This window comes from Lolium rigidum, chromosome 7 (genome assembly GCF_022539505.1).
Source record: "Lolium rigidum isolate FL_2022 chromosome 7, APGP_CSIRO_Lrig_0.1, whole genome shotgun sequence".
Classification (NCBI taxonomy): Eukaryota; Viridiplantae; Streptophyta; class Magnoliopsida; order Poales; family Poaceae; genus Lolium; species Lolium rigidum.
Genome location: NC_061514.1, coordinates 89,520,075 through 89,536,814, shown reverse-complemented (window position 1 = coordinate 89,536,814; position 16,740 = coordinate 89,520,075). Strand labels below are relative to the sequence as shown.

The 16,740-nt window shown below is 51.7% G+C and overlaps 1 protein-coding gene across 1 annotated transcript; it reads right to left on the bottom strand.

Moving 5' to 3' along the window:
* Positions 1 to 11,391: 11,391 nt before the first annotated feature.
* Positions 11,392 to 12,012, bottom strand: LOC124679171 (putative glycine-rich cell wall structural protein 1). Its single transcript, XM_047214977.1, has one exon. It carries the CDS (start codon positions 12,010 to 12,012, stop codon positions 11,392 to 11,394), a length of 621 nt encoding a protein of 206 aa, XP_047070933.1.
* Between the last annotated feature and the right edge of the window lie 4,728 nt (positions 12,013 to 16,740).

Sequence of the window (16,740 nt, the reverse complement as noted above, 5' to 3'; positions counted from 1 at the left end):
CAACAATCAAAAGACAGGTAAACTAAGCGCCGGCTGGAGGAGCATCGGTGGAGCCGGCTGCCGGGTCGTCCTCGAGCACGTCCTCCGCCTCCTCATCGTCCATGTACTCTCCATCGGACCAGAGGAGGGTTCGGGTCCGCGACGAAGAGGGCCTTGTCGACGAACTCGGCGATGGCGCTGGCTCGAGCAAGACGGGCGGCCTTGAGATCGGCTGGGAGCTTGTCCTCCACGCTGGCTCGCCGGAACTCAAGCTGCCCCAGGTCCACCTCGTTGTACCAAGAGAGGACGAAGGACAGCGCCATGTCGGCACCGGCGCGCGTGGCCGACTCCTTCCAGTCGAGGAAACGGTCCGGCGCCCGCTCCATCGCAGAGATGAGGCCGGAGATATCTTGCGGCGCCGCCTCTTCGAGGCCACGGCATGGGCACCAGCTCTTCGGCCGCCTTCCGAAGCTCCCGGCCGAGCTTGGTGATGGGCTCGATGCGGGCACTCATGGACGCCAGGTGATCCTCCATGGAGAAATACTCCGAGCTGCCCTCGCCAGTCGCCTGCCTCCGGGACTCGCGCTCAACGCCAACGGCTGCCAAAGCCGCATCCTGCGTCTCTGGGAAGGCCGCTGCGGGAAGAAGCATATCAGAAACCGCCAAAAGCCGAAATAAGCTGAAAAATGCAAATTTTCGAAGTCCTAAAGTAAGACTGGCGGCAGCCGGCACGAGCCGACTGCCCCCAGCCCGAAGATGGAGATTCCGAAGCTCTAAAAATAAGACTGGCGGCAGCCGGCACGAACCGACTGCCCCCAGCCCGAAGATGGAGAGCGAAAAAAGATAAGTTTCAGCTGCCGACTACCAACCTAAGTCGGCAGCCGACAGCCGAAAGCCGGCAAAGGGAAGGAAACATAGAGGCACTCACCCGACAAGCCGCGATCAAGCGCGCCAATCCCCTCCGTCCAGCGCTTGGCGGTGGCCGTCAGCTCCGTGGACTTGGTGGTGCCTTCCTCTGAAGCGCAAGCCGTTGCCTCTCCACCTCGTCCAGCCGCCTGCTCAGCTCCGCCAGCTTCTCCTCCCCATCCTTCTTGAGGGCAGCAAGCTCCTTAAGGTGGTTCTGCTCCAGCAGGCGCAGCCGCGTCAGCTCCTGATCAGCCAGCTTAAGCTTGCGGGCGGCGGATCGACCCGCCTCCTCGCTCACGGCGCACTGATCGCGAGCGGCTCGGAGATCCGACTCCAGCTGCGGGACCTTGGCGGCTTCAACTGCAAGGCGGCCAGAAAGGAATGTCAGCCAACCAAGAGCAGAAAGAAAACAAGACATCAAGTCGAAAGAAGCATAGAGCTTACCCTTGGCGGCTTCCAGCTCGCGAGCCAAGTCGGCCCGGTCCAGCTTGGCCTTGTGGTAGTGGGTCACGGCGCGGTTGTACAGAGCGGTGCGCCGATCCGCCACAGCCTAAGGAAGAAGGAAAAAGTTAGTCGATCAGGCGAAACCCGTGCCGGCTCCAAGCAGCCGGCCCATGCCTCGGAGGGCTACCAGGATAATAATCAGACCAAAAACAGTCGAAGCTTACCTTGCTGGCTTCCTCCACCTTGGCGACGTTAGCCGCGGCCTCGGTTGCCTCGGCCTTGAGATTGGCCTCGCGGGCCGGAGAAGAACATCTCCACCGATGCTTGGCCGGGGTTCCCCTCCCGGCTGGTCACCTCGTAGGAGTCGGCGCGGAGCCACGCCTGCTCCATGGTGGCAGCCGAGCCGAGGGCCGGAGTCGGAGGCGGACGGCACCCGAAGAAGAAGTGCGCCCTTGGCCACGTGCGGGCCTTGCGGTGACGCCGTTGGGGTCCCCGTCCTCACCGGCGCGCGCGAGTCGGCGCCCTCCGTGCGCACCGGCTCGTCTCTTGCCGGCTCTGTCGGGCCGGCTCCTCCGTCGTCGGGCTGCGGTGGTGGCGTCGCCCGGGCGCAGCAGATGGCCCAGCCGGCCCAGTCGCCTCCGGCGCCTGAGGTGCCTCCTCCGGACTTTCGTCCAGCACCACCACGCTCGGCCTGGCTCCGGCTCCAATCGTGGGCGGCGCAGCCCTCCCGGCTCCGGCTCCGGTCGCAGGCGGTGCGGAGCTGCCGGCTCCGGCTCCGGTCGACGGCGGCATTCCCAGACCAGCCCCAGCAGCTGGGCCCAGAGGACGAGTCCGGCCCGGGAACATGTCGTCCAGCGTCGCCTGGCGAGTCGGCTCAACCCGCGTGCCGCGATCGGGCGCTGAGGCCAGCGGCACGGCGAAGGAAGGCGCCCTGCGGCAGGCGGCGGCGGTGTAGATGCGCGCGAGGAAGGCTGCGGCGTCCGCTCCCTCTGCTGGCGGGGAAGCGGCGACACAACGCGCGGAGCTTGCCGGGAGCCGCCGCCCTGGGCAAACTTGATAGGGGCCCTAGCCGGATAAACAAAGAGATAATAAGCACAAAAGTAAGGAAAGAAAAGGAATCAAACAAGAAAAAGAGAGAAAGAACTCACCCGGCCTTCTCCGGGACCATCTTCGGCTGCTGCCGGCGCAGCTTCTTCGCCTTCGCCTCCAAGGCGGCGGTGGAGCCGGCTCGCTTCGTGCCCTTGGGCGCCGAAGTCGCCGTGGTGCTTGGCGGCCTCGTACGCGAGGCACGGCGGGGATGGGCCCCGTGCCGGACGTCGCCGGCTCCACCTCCTCCTCCTCGCTGCTCCGGTGAAGGGGGCGGATTGTGCTCCCCCGGCCGCCTAGATCGGGCGCTGCGGCAGGTCGTCGTCGCCGGCATGCTCGCCGGCTTGGTCGGCCGGATCGACGAGATCCGGCGTCCACCTCTTCGTCGCCAGGTCGCCGTCCTCGGCGTTCTGGCGCTCAAAAAGCTAGAAAGACGGAAAAAACATGAACATATGACAAGCCGGAAGTCGGCAGAAGAAAAAGGAAGTCGGCCTCGCAGCCGCAAGCCGGAAAATGGCAAAGACATAGGACTTACCCGCGCCGGCGGATGCTCCCTGTCGTGAGGCACCAGCCCGTAGCTCCAGCTCTCCGTGAGGTTCGCCTTGGTGATGTGGTTCACCCGGCTGGCCACCTGGGCTTTGTTGAGCGGCGCCTTGGACGTCCGGTTCGGATCGAACCGGCCGGACATGTGCCCGATCTTGTGGGAGCGCATCTGGAGCGGCAGCACCCGGCGCTCAGCGATGGTGCAGAGGAGATCCTCGGCAGTCAGCCCGCCATCAGTGGCTGTCGCCAGGAATCCCACGGCGAGGTTCACCTCGGCGTTCGGATCCGTCGAGCGGGCGTTGTGGCTCCAATTGATCCGGCCGGCCGGAGGAGCCGGGTTGAACTCCGGTAAATTGATCCGGTCGACGAGCGCCCGTCGTTGCGCACGTAGAAGAACGACATCCGCCAATTCTTCACCGAGTCGACGGTGGGGATTTTGGGGAAAGGCGTACCGGGCCGGGTGTAGATCGAGGCGGCGCCACGAGGCCCGCGGGCGGCCTTCGGTGGTCCGGGCCTTCAAGTAGAAGAGCCGGCTCCAGAAGTCGATGTCGGGCCACAGGCCGGCGTAAGCCTCCATGAACGCCACAAAGCAGCTCAAGAGGACGCACGCGTTGGCCGGCAGGTGATGCGGCTGAAGGCCGAAGTGGTCGAGGAACCGCCGGAAGAATGTTGATGCCGGCAGGCCCAGCCCGCGGTCGAGGTGCGCGCCGAAAACGACGCGCTCGCCGGGCTCCGGCTTGGGCTCCGTCTCCTTGCCAGGCTCCCGCGTGATCACCGACCGCGGGATCCGCCGGAGGCGCACCAGGCGCTCGATGTCGTCCTCCCGCATGTAGGAGCCCCTCCAAGATCCGCTGGGGGACGCCATTGACGAGGTCGAAGAAGAAGAAGATGACCAAGAAAGGCGGAACGGCGAGGAAGAACCTTGCGACCGCGGCGGCGACAGCGGCGGCTGCGGACGCTCCGTCGAGACGCGCGGCCCCGTGGCGTCGGATTGATGGGGCGGCGGCGGCGGAACGGTGGAGTTTCGGTCGCCGGAGTTCGCCAGCGGAGGACGTTCGTCGGAGCAGCGAAGAACTGGGGCGCGCGGAGAGCGACGGAGGCAGGGGCGCGAGGAAGGAGAAGTGGGCAAGTGCCGCCTCGGTACCCTCCCCCGCGGCATTTATAGCCGACCGCGGCGGGCAGTTGGCCTCCACGTGGCGATCGTGGCCACGCCGCCCGGATCTTCTGCGCATTAACGTCGCCCACGACCGCTACCGTTACCAGAAACCGCCACACCACGTCGCCCACTACCGCACCAGATCCGGAGGAACATTGATGTGACCAGACGAACCGACAGCCAGGCCCGGGCGTCGGACCGGTCAAGTCGGGCGCGGGGCCCGAGGCGGCGGAGACCCCGGCGCGCAGCAAGCCGGAGCCGGACAAAAGTTCCACTCGAACCAAAACTCTTCAGCAAGGCGGAGGCGCCATCAAATCTTGCAAGAAAGCAAAAACTATACAAGTGTAAAAAGCGGCCGGCTGGGAGCAGCCGGCAGGGACGAGCCGGACGAGGGCGCAGCCGGCTGAATGAAAATTCTCAATCGGCCCCTCCAAGTGCCGTCAAATATATTCAAGAAGCCAGGAAAACCTGCCTAGGTCCTTCTAAACGCAGGACCTTGCCAGCTTCGGGGGCTAATGTCGGGGGGAAGACCCCGGGTAGGGCAATGGACGCGGAGCAGCCGGCTGACCACTGGCCGGCTCGCGGCAAAGGCCGGCGGAGGAGCAGCCGGGCGGCGCCGTGGCCGGCTGGTCCGGAAGCCGGCTGGCTCTAGGTCCTAGTCGGCCCGGCTACGGCCGCCAATGCTGTAGGCTGGGCCGGCTTCTACAAGCCATATCCGACCGGGGGTCCGTACCTCGGACCGACTCGAGGCTGGCGAGTCTTGCACTCGGAAGGAACCGGGTTGGTGATCCGGGTTCCCAAAGTCCACGCCTGACTTCATCTTCCGTAAAGCGCGGGGCACTCGTGGAGCAATAGTGCCACGCGCCGGACAGGCCATCATGGCTTACGACGCGCCGTACGAGGCTACGATGGGCTGACGGCGACAGAGACACCTCCTCTCCATACCGCTGACCCGGGCAGCCGGATGGGACAGGCCATGACGCCTCAACGGCTCCCGACGTCACCGCCTCGGGAAGGAGCGGAAGCCGAAGCCGGCCAAGCCGGCCGGTAGACTATAGGGTCTTATGTGTAAAGTGCCGGTGCCTATATAAGCCGCACTACCCCTCTCGTGCGGGGGACGATCGAACACTTATTGCTTTCACCTACCTACGGCGCTGCCACGTGAGAGAGACCATCGTCTCCCTTAGCCTCTCGGGGCCAGCCGGATACAGCTCTAGGAGCACCATTGTACTCGTGTGATTACCATATACACTCATAGCAGGAGTAGAGGTTTTACCTCCATCGGAGGGCCTCGAACCTGGGTACGTCGCCGTGTCGCTCGTGCCCATACCCGCTTCCGGATACCGCCGTGAGATCTCTCAGGAGCCCCTTCGATTAGCCACCCTATGGCATATGCCGTGACGATACCACGACAACGGTGGCATTCATTTACATGATTCCCTAATGTGAATATCTCTATTTTAGTATACCATCATAAGCATTCCATTTAAATCACACATTTTAGTATCTGTTCTTATCCAAGTTTTTGCCTCAGCCTTTGCATCATTGGCTGGGCCAAGACATCAAGCATCTGGCCAGGGAGCATTCTTTCTTTTTAGGGAACTATATGAACTATATGCACATGATCCAGTAAGCATCCCCACTAATCAGAGCATTATAAGCATAGTAGCATACCATAAGCTCACAACAATCCATCAAGTAAATCATCTGGGGTCTAGAAAACTTGGGGTCCAGAAAACTAATCCCAACAGAGAATTACTTGGGGTCCAGAAAACTAATCCTAGGCCAACCAAGAGCAACTATAAAATATGTATGTATACAAGCCCACCAGTAGCATAGTAGCATACCATAAGTTCACAAGAATCGATCAAGTAAATATGTATGTATACAAGCCCACCAGTAGCATTTCATGCATTTAAATTCCTATGAACCAGTTAACCTCACTGATCGAGCACAACAAGCATTTAAATGAACCAGTAGCATCGGCACAGCAACAGCAATGAGCCAACAGCTTCGGCACATCAACAGCAATGAGCCAACAGCAATAGCTTCAGCACATCCAACAACAACAGCAATGCGCCAACAACAATATCTACAGAGACATAGCAATAGCTTCGGCACAGCAACAGCAATGACCCAACAGCAATAGCTTCAGAACAACCAACAACAACATCAATGAGCCAACAGCAATATCTACAGAGACATAGCAATAGCTTCCGTACAGCAACAACAATGAGCCAACAGCAGCAAGCACAACACAGCAACAACAGCAGCACAGCAACAGCAACACCAACGTACAGCAGCACACCGACAACAGCATTTCGTCGAGCACCTTGTGCGCGCGCGGGAGAGGAATTAAGAGGGAGGGGAGGGGAGAGAGATCACCGATGACAGGGGTGGAGGAGGAGGTTGAAGATGCCGGCAGGGGTGGAGGAGGAGGAGGACGCGGCGGCTCCTCCACCTTGACGCAACGGCGGCCCCTCCTCGCGGCGGCCCCTCCTCGCCGTAGCGGCAGCTTGTGCTGCAGGTGGCGGGGATGGGAGGAGCGTGGCGGCATGCGGCCCTCGCGGAGGAAGTCGGCGGCGACGGCGATGGCGACGACCATGGCGGCGCGCGGCGGTACGGATCGGAGGAGAGGGGAGATGGGAGGGTAGAGGGGAGAGGGGAGAGGTGAACAGGCGTGGGGGAGGGCACTGCCGGCACTGATATAAGTTCTCTTAGTTCTGTGGCGCACCAGAATAAGTGCGCCACAGAATCAACTACTTCTGTGGCGCACCAAAGCACGTGCGCCACAGTAAGAGTTATTTCTGTGGCGCAGCACGCCATGTGCGCCACAGAAATACCTACACTAATAACTGGTGGTGGCAGGATGTGGGCCCCATATAATTTCTGTGGCGCAGGGTCCAGTAGTGCGCCACAAAATTAAGCTATTTCTGTGGCGCACCTAGCATGGTGCGCCACAAAATAACATTCTGTGGCGCATTTTTAGTGGTGCGCCACAGAACTAAGCTCCGCCTATAAGGGTTTTCCTACTAGTGGTGGGCCACTATGACGGTGCCGAAGAAGATTCCTTGAAGGACAAGACGAAGAAGAACCGAACAAGGAAAGTTTAAATGTAGGGCTTTTATAACCTAGTCGTACCCGGACAGATCTCTTGAGACCTGGACCCTTATATAAGGGCCAGGAGAGGGGCTGTCGGGGGATACACAATCAATCTTAGCAACTTTAACCACCGCAAGTCTAGAGCTAGGTCCTCGTAGTGCTTAGCCTCTCGACGAAACCACAGCCGAAACCTTCGGCACCCCATTGTAACCCGATATTTTCATAATCAAGATCAGACAGGCAGGACGTAAGGGTTTTACCTCATCGAGGGCCCCGAACCTGGGTAAATCGTTCTCCCCGCTTGTCTGTTAACCGATGTCTCGTGTTAGCCTACAGGATTCCATCAACCCTAAGCCCCAATCGGAGGGCATTGCCGAGGAGTACCCTCGACAGTTACAGACTTAGAGCATCACTTAGAGCATCCGGCGGCCCTTGGTGGTGGGCAGCGGGGCGTCGGGCGGGGCGGCCGGGGCAACGGGCGGGGCCGGGCTGCGGATGGACGACGTGCTGCCCAGCACGCCGCCGTTTCGAGCCGATGTGGGTGGCAGCGACCACCGCGGCCACCTCCGCACCGCTCGGGAGGGGTGGGTGCTCCACCGCGGTCGCGGGGCGGGATTGGGGGCGGGGCCGCGAGGGAAGCGGCGGGGGCGGCTATAGAGGAGGTGGGCGGGAGGGAGGAAGTCAGGGCGGTTCCATGGCGTGCGGCGGCCGGCAGCGGCGTGCTTGGAGGCAGCGGGGCTGAATTTTCCCTCCCGCGCGCGCATGTGGAGGAGTAGGGGTTGAAGGGGTTGGGCCTCTCCAACCCTCAAATGTACAGGTTGGGAGGGGGAGTAGGGGTTGGACCCTTAATTTTTTTGAGGGTTCGAGGGTTAAGGGGTTCTAGTATACGTGTTTTTTCGGTCGCAAACTGTAAAAAAACGGTTGTTTTCGAGGGTTTGAGGGTTTAGGGGTACTACTAGTGATGCCCTTACGCTACGGTCCACTACATGTAGGATGCTAAGAGCATCTCCACCGACGACCCCGATAGCGATTTGGGGGGCCAACGTCATTTTTGGGCTCGCACCGGTGCGCCCCAAACGACGCCGGCTAGTTTTCGAGCCCAATCGAATCGCCGGCACCCCCGTGCTGGCCTCTTCGCCAAGGGGCGAATCGAGCGCGCCAGCGCCCCGCGGAACGACGGTTTTCGCGGGTGGGGGCCCCTTGTCAGCGAGAGGACGCGACGGTTCGCATCGGCCGCGGCGCTGGAAGGTTGGTCGTCGGCGTTTAATGGTCTCCCGTGCGGAAACCGAGGCGGCAACGAGGGCAGCGACTGGCCATGCGGCGTCCAGTCGCCTACGCCGCCGTAAATGTGGGTAGTTGCCACCGCTATATAGCACGTACGCCGTCCACCACCGCGGTGCTCCATTCTCTCCTCTACACCTCAAAATGCCGCGCCGTCTGAAGACCACCTACTCGATGCTTGGCCTCAACGGTTGCGCGCTACCTCCACCACCACCACCGCAGCCGGAGCTGGAGCCGCAGCCCCACGCGGAGTACAGCTCCGACGAGGACGAGGATCCATGGTTCGTGGCGTGGCACGAGGTCTACGTTGCAGACACAGAAGCAGAGGCCGCGGAGGAGGCGACGCAGTGGGGCGAGCCGTCGCAGGCCCCCGCCCACCCGGAGCAGGCGGCGATCCTCGCATCGCTGAACGTGCAACGCTACCATCGGTTGAAGGAGGAGGAGTGCGAGTTCGTCAAAGACGCGAATCTCGAGCACGTCCTTGAGATCTCGCGCCAGCGAGCGGCCACAGAGGAGGCGGGACGCCTCCTCATGGAGGCGGAGCGACAGAAGCTCACAAAGCTCAATGCTCATCGCCATTACGAGGCGTTCGCCCGCGAGCAGGCGAGGCGCGCCGAGATCAAAGCTTCTCGGGAAAGGCTAGATTTGTAGGGTTGTGTCCTATATGAATTTACGAAAGGTTTACTTTACATTACATTTGTGAAAATTTCCATCCACAAAAATCTCTTAGAAACAATCTTTTGTACTACATGATAAATTCAAAGAAAACAAAATCATCTAATTCAAATGACTACGAGGTGGCAATTTTGCATGTTTCCTATCTTTTCGTCTATGTTTGTTAAACAATCGTAATAAGGACTATTTGTTTCTCACCGTCACATGCATGCATAGTGCAGATGAGCATAGCTAGTTAATTAGGTGATGCTTTCTAACTTTAGGTGACGCCAGACCGCCAACTAGGATTCTTCTTGCTTGCCTGTTTCAGTTATACGCGCGAGACAAATATTCTACTTTCTGCATGCGACAAAAGCTAGAGATATGCAGCAAGTGAGTACTCACCAAATCAGCGTCAAAATCCATTGGAGAGAAAAAACGCTCCAGCTAGCTCCACACAAGTCCTCTTTGTACATGACTTATTTTCACAAGCTGGCTAGCTGTCGATCGCTGATAGCCTTGAACGACATGGTAGGAGTAAAACTGGAGTTTAGTATTTCAATGAAATGAGTAGACTTTTTTATCTTTAAAAAAACAAAATGTCACTATATACGTTAGAAAAAATATGGGACAGCTTAGACATCAATTCACTGTCGGGGATCTGCGAATGTTTTGATCAATATGAATATGCTACTAGTAAAATTTTGGCAAATTATATATGCAATCATGAAAAAGCTGTGTTACTTTTTTTTGTTGTTTCAACAGTATATCTCATTAATATGTTTATATATCGTCAGTTGAAGTTCAGAACTGGTTGACTATAAGTTCTTTTAAGACACATGTATTTTGAGATGATAGAAAATATACTGATGTTTTATTTTGAGGGAAAAAATATACTGATGTTGTTTAGCTAGCACAAGTATAATGCTACCAATTAATAGTTCTGAGTGGACTAAGTATATTTAATATTTTTGTAATTCCTCCGTCCCAAAATATAAGACGTCTAAGGATTGGTCAAAAGTCAAACATTACTAACTTTGACCAAATATTTAGGAAAATATATTTACATCTACAATATCGAATGGACATATTAAGAAAATATACTTGTTGGTGAATCTATTGATGTTGGTTCAGTATTGTAAATGTTCATATTTTTGTGTATAAACTTGATCAAACTTAAAAAACGTTGACTTTTGACTAATCCTTAGACACCTTACATTTTGGAACGGAGGGAGTAATTTATAAGGAGGGAACATTAAGATTTAAGAATATGGAGGGAAAGAGTTGCTAATCGTTGGATTTGAAAGCGACAATGGTTGATAACTGTGAGGAACGCACGTTGAAACCTGACAACTCCTGACTGATCTGCTCCACAAAACCAAACACTCAATATTGGCTTTTAAGAGGATCTAGGCTGTAATTCTCTAGGTTGTCAATGGTTGTATACAAAAAGAAATATTGGAAATTAGGAGGGGTCTGATCCATGAAGAAGATGATTAACTATCCTATTAAGTTATTCAACCATAGAGGCTCCAATTCTCGCTTATATCGTTTTGGCTAATTTACTCAAGTATGGTATAATACTAGCACAAATAATTCAAGCTAATATCAATATAACAATGGGAGTGACTTTCCCAAGAGCAACTTAAAACAATATATTTCTCACCCAGCCGCTGATAATTATTCCATCAAGTTCTTCGCGTATCTTTTGCAGTTGCACGAAAGTCATTGTCTAGATCGGACGAGTCTCGGCGGCGATTTAGAACCATTTATTTCTCGATCTTCCAAGATATAAAAATGCATAATACTACAATAATGAACTATCTCCAAACAAGTTACAACACAATTACCCACAACAAGTAATTCAATCACAATGCTACAATTTCCAGATGCTACAGATCGAAAATAACAAATTCTTTTATTTAATCAAGTAGAGCGGTACATCATGAGAACTTTGCATAGTCGGACTCACAAACATGTGAGGACTGAGGAGTAACACATCAAGCACACACACCGAAATCCATAAGCAACGCATGTAAGGATGCGTGCATGCATGTACGTGGAGCTCTAGGAGTTCACTAGTACATGTTCTCCGAAATCAATTCAAATCACACATAAAAAAAAAGCAAATGATGATTATGCAAAACACACAATTAAGTAGGCAGTGGTACTTAAAATAGCCAATCATGTACGCATGCTGGCGCGTATCCATGCACGTGCGGCGGATGCACCGGCCGGGTTCAATTGGGGCACTGGAAGCCGGAGGGGGCGTTCCTGCCGCAGTTGTTGAGGACGAGGCTGAGATTGATAGGGAGGTTCACGTTGATGCCTAGAAGGGTGAGCCTGAGCGCCGTGCACAGGCACACCGCCGCCTCCAGGTCCACCAGCCCCCGGATCAGCGAGCAGCACGGCTGCACGGGCGGGCTCCCCAGAGTCACGTTCAGCAGCCCGAGCACGTTCGCGCACACTCCCAGCTTCAGCGCGTCCACCGGGCACTGGGTACCGTTGTTATTCCCGCCGCCGCCATTGCCGCCACCTCCGTTTCCGCCACCACCGTTTCCGCCACCCCCATTGCCGCCGCCACCGTTCCCGCCTCCACCACCGTTCCCGCCGCCACCACAGTTGCCGCCACAGTTGCCGCCTCCCCCGCCCCCTCCTCCGCCACCACCTCCGTTCCCGCCGCCACCACAGTTGCCGCCGCAATTGCCGCCTCCCCCGCCCCCTCCTCCGCCACCGCCACCACTCCCACCCCCGCCGCTGCCCCCGCTTGGAGGGCAGGGACGTCCGGTGGCATTGGCGAAGGTGAAGAAGAGAATGTTCAGGGCCAGGAGCGTAGCGATCACTTGCACTTTCTTCGCCATGGCTGCCTAGCTAGCAACAATTGCAAGTTGTGGTTGTGTGTGGTAGTGCAAGGGCAGCTCGGGTGGTATTTATAGGGAAGCCAAGGGTGCCGATATCATTGCTTCTCCATGCATCTGAAGAGCCAGCTATAGCTACGCGTGGATACAAGGTGATCATGTGAGGGGAATTGTTTGGACTGAGTAAGCCAGTGTCGTCGTGTCGACTCGAGCTGGTGGCAGATCGATGACAAGTACAGGAGAGAGACAAGCTGACAAGGTAGTGGTTGCTTGCATGCTTGAGTTTCTGGTGTACGGGTGTATCACCGTGAAAAGTTTAATACGTATCGTGTTTTCCGTTAGCTCAAGTCACTCCCAACTTTCAGTTAATTTGGCTGTGTTCTTGCGAGCTTAGCTGGATCCAGGACGCATGTATACGTACGTAAATGGTTTATAGCCTGTGTCGTTCTCGCCGATTCGATCCTCGGCCGTCGTCCAGTTAGCTACCTAGCGAGCTAGCTATAGGATTATAGCTAGGTAGCCATCTCGTGACATGTACGTACCATGTAAGGAAGGATGCATGCATGGCCTAGCTTGCACTCTGGGTCGTCACGTCGTACATTTCCACCAAGCACTATATGTATCACATGCATCGTCGTGCTAACATAACGAACTTGTAATCTACAGTCAACATCGAGTTGTACATTCGCAATTTTTCGTTTGCCCCCTACTTCTTCATCCCCTTACCGTGTGAACATCGCCATTTTTTTTTGTGCATGCGTGCAATTAGAGTCAGTTAAACCTTCTCCATCTAATTTGGCAGTGCAAAAAGGAAAATATAGAACTCGCAAAGAAATCTCAGTTTACAGTATATATACCATCATGATTCATGAATGAGGCCTAAACTTTCACTAGTACATAAAGGAAAGTATAGAAACTTAGCAAAGACATCTCAGCTTTCAGAACTCGCAAGACATCTTTGAAAGATTTTGCTGGAAATATTAATACTGAACCTTTTTAATCATGAGGAAGAGAACAAAAATAAACTCATTACATAACTTATTATGATAAAATTAGTTCGAGGTATCAAATATTTTTACACAAAAGGGTGGGGACTTGAATACCCAAAGGGATGAAGTACTCCACATTATGGTACGATAGTATACATACAGTAGATCAACTTGGTTCCTGCATGCTACAATCCCAAAGACTAGGAAAATAACCATATATTACAAATTTGCGAAAATATAGAAAGTAAAGATACGATCCTCATTTTCGCTAGGAAAGAGACTATTTCCGACCGGGAGGACTCACTGCATCGGTATTCAGTTTCCTGCGAACTAGTGGCACGTTACAACCTCGGTGCTTTTTTTTTTATCTCGTCCCGCAGCACCGATCCATTGTTCAATCCACCAACCTTATTAGATCTTGATCAAATGAAAGATCTGATTTCGCAAATCTTATTTTACTTCTTTATTTCATGCAGCTATCCTTGCACGCAAAAATTAAAACACCTAAGCAAGAAACACGAGGAGAGATTCAACAGTCACTAGCTAATATATCTTTCGGAGTCTGGACGCAAAAATAAAAGTCTAATCCTCTGCCTAATTAAATCTTGAGTCAAAGTACACATTCTATGGACTATTTGTAGTATCTTTTACCATTGAAATATTTTTACACAAAAACAATAGGGAAAACACTTTTTGTCATTTCTATACATTTTAAAAATCGGTGGGTATATTTACATTCTTAAGTCAAAGGATATATTATGATTGATGTAAACAATAATGAAATCTTGATAGTACTTTATTTGAGCTAGGTTGGCATGATCAAGCTTGAATGTAGACAATTATTTATTTATATAATGCCGATAATAATAATTGCAAGAATAACAACAACAACAACAATTATAATAATAGTGCTAGATTTAATATTTATGATGATACAAAATGTTTCAATTCATGTAATATAGATCATCTCGACAAAAAGAAGTGCATATAGCAATTTTCTTTATTATTTATAAATTATTTTAACTACAACGAATTTAATTTCATAATACGGGGTTTCACTTTCATTTATAGGTAAGGACATCTAACTTCTAAGTGTGTAACTTAAGATGACGTGAGTCATGGAATTACAAACAGCGAGTTATTCTCGCCATTTTTATTTTTAGTGTCTCAAACTGTAGACAATCAATTTTCAAGTAAACACGATATTTGTTTTAAGGTTTTCCATAGATATTGTTTAAATAGAAATATTTTAAACCTTCTAAGATCTAAGTGATTTATTATTGCAATCACATAATAAATCGACCATTTATAACATGATAAAACTATATCTTCCTTATTGCAATTGGTGTGGTCATGTTACATGACATGAAAATTACGTGTGAGCAGAGCCTAGAACAAGTGGGGAGAACAAGACACATACACTACCTCTACTTCTGAATAATTATTTTTGTAGAAATTTCAATTTCCATATTTTCCCACTGATAGATATTAAGTGGAAAAAATAAATTATAATATTATTTACGACACATGTTATCTGTTTTTCGTGATCACAAAACATCAATATTTCCTACCCCAAAATAAAAATTATGAATATCAACAAATAATTAACTAATTTCTCGATCAGTTTCAAAAAATTCAAGATGTCGCTCTCACATTTACGAGGGCCACTATGCTAGTTAAGTTAATTAGTAGTCGACTGAGATCTACTCGCTTCCACAGAAAACTATATGGTTTAAACTATGAAAGGCCATTTGTTTGATTTTATAGGTTACCTAAACTTACCAATATGTTTTCGCTTGATTTTGTGAAGTATAAAATATATCTATTATATAATAAAAGCAATATAAGAGGTTCTAATAGTGCCACCACGTTAATCCATATCATCTTAATTCTCTAGACGGTTAGATGTAAAAAAAAATATGACTATGATTTAACTAGGACAAGGTAATTACGTAAAATGTTTTTTGATGTGTAATGAGACGTGCCAATCACAAGATTCTATATGGCTATATTTAACTAGGATCATGCATATATGTGTAACGAGACTCTGTGGTTCCTAGATAGTAAAAGAAAAGATAAAAAGAAGTACAAGTGCATGTAACGAAATTTGTGTCCAAATGAGAAGACGTGAGGTACATGAACATCCATCAATATGAATTTTCAACGAATGACATAATAACTATTCGCTTAAGGATTAAAGGCCTTTTCCCATATGGTTAATAGAAATTATTAGAACAATATTTCTTAATTTTAGAAATACAACTTAAAATTTTGAATACTATGTATTCCCATATAGGTAATATACATTTATTTGTAAGTTATCTTAAACACATTGAATACGATGCCCTCGTATTTGCGAGGGCCACATGCTAGTTGCAATAACAACGATTGTGCTAGTTCTCATATTGTTTGGAAAAAGTATCTCCCTAATTTTGGAGGTCTTGTATAATAGCAAGAGCTTTGCATTTAAACGCAATGACATTTTCTCTCTTTTGATCTTGTTTATCTCTTGCCCTGGAAATTACACAGCTTCGAATAAGCACTCTTCGTTAGTTACCTTATCTTATGCCGAGGAAATCTCAACGGTTGTTTTCTGGGTGCGTGTGTGCTTGTAGGAGTGTGTTTACGAAGTGAGTCTTAATCACAGAGTTTCTTTAATAGGGTCTTAGTTAGATATGAATCGAGTCGTTTGATTATTGACTAGCAAATACCAGCTTCTGTGAGTTGTTCATGATGTACTGGATATTTGCTTGAAAATCCTCAAGATTTCGTTCCCAGACACATACGGGCCAATCCTGACTCTCGCGTACATGGGGGGTACATGGGGGGTACTTGCATAGTCACGGGACGCACGAATCAAACCTAATCTTGGACCGATCAAGATGATGATGTCGACTTATCCTGATTTATCGCATGCTCGCAACCATTTGCTTTGGTACGTCACCGGTCGATCCCTCGCTATCCAGCAGGCTTCTTAACGGAAAAAAACAATCACCGCCTAACGAACCCCGTGCACCAACCGATCGATCCATCCTGTTGCTGCCCGTGAGTCCGTGACAGTTTTACCAGCTGCTTGCTTCTCTTTTAGCTAAAATCCATAGAACTGGTTTTTGGTCGTGCATGCAGGTATATGTGTGAGTATTTTTTTTCCTTGTAAAAACTGTGTGTATGGCCTCGATGAACTATGCACATCTACTACTGTCGGCAGTGTCCGAGACGCCCTTGAAGGATATAACTGGGTGGCTGACATTTCGGTTGAGCATTTCACCGTCGATCATATATAGAGCAATACGTTCGTCTTTGGGATCTTCTTTCGGCTGTTCAACTATCTCCAGGCACGGAAGACTCCATAGTTTGGACACCGACTCCCAATGGGTGCTATACGTCCAGCTTTGCTTACAATGCCCAGTTCTTGTCCGCTTTGCCTTGCTCCTTTGGTAACATCGTTTGAAAGACTTGGACCCCGCCAAAATGCCGTTTCTTCGCATGGCTTGCGGTACAAAACCGCTCTGGACTGCCGACTGTCAGGCCAAATGAGGATGGCCGCATCAACCTACTTTCCAGCTATGCAGATGCTCTCCTGAAACGGCTCGGCACTTGCTCTTTGAATGCCGCTTCTCTAAGAGAATTTGGAATGCCGCGGCTTCCTGGCTGGATTGCCCGGACCTTATCCGCTTCGGTGCAGGAAGATCTAAAGTGATGGACTATTGGCATGCTATCGCCAAAACCCCCACCCCCTCTC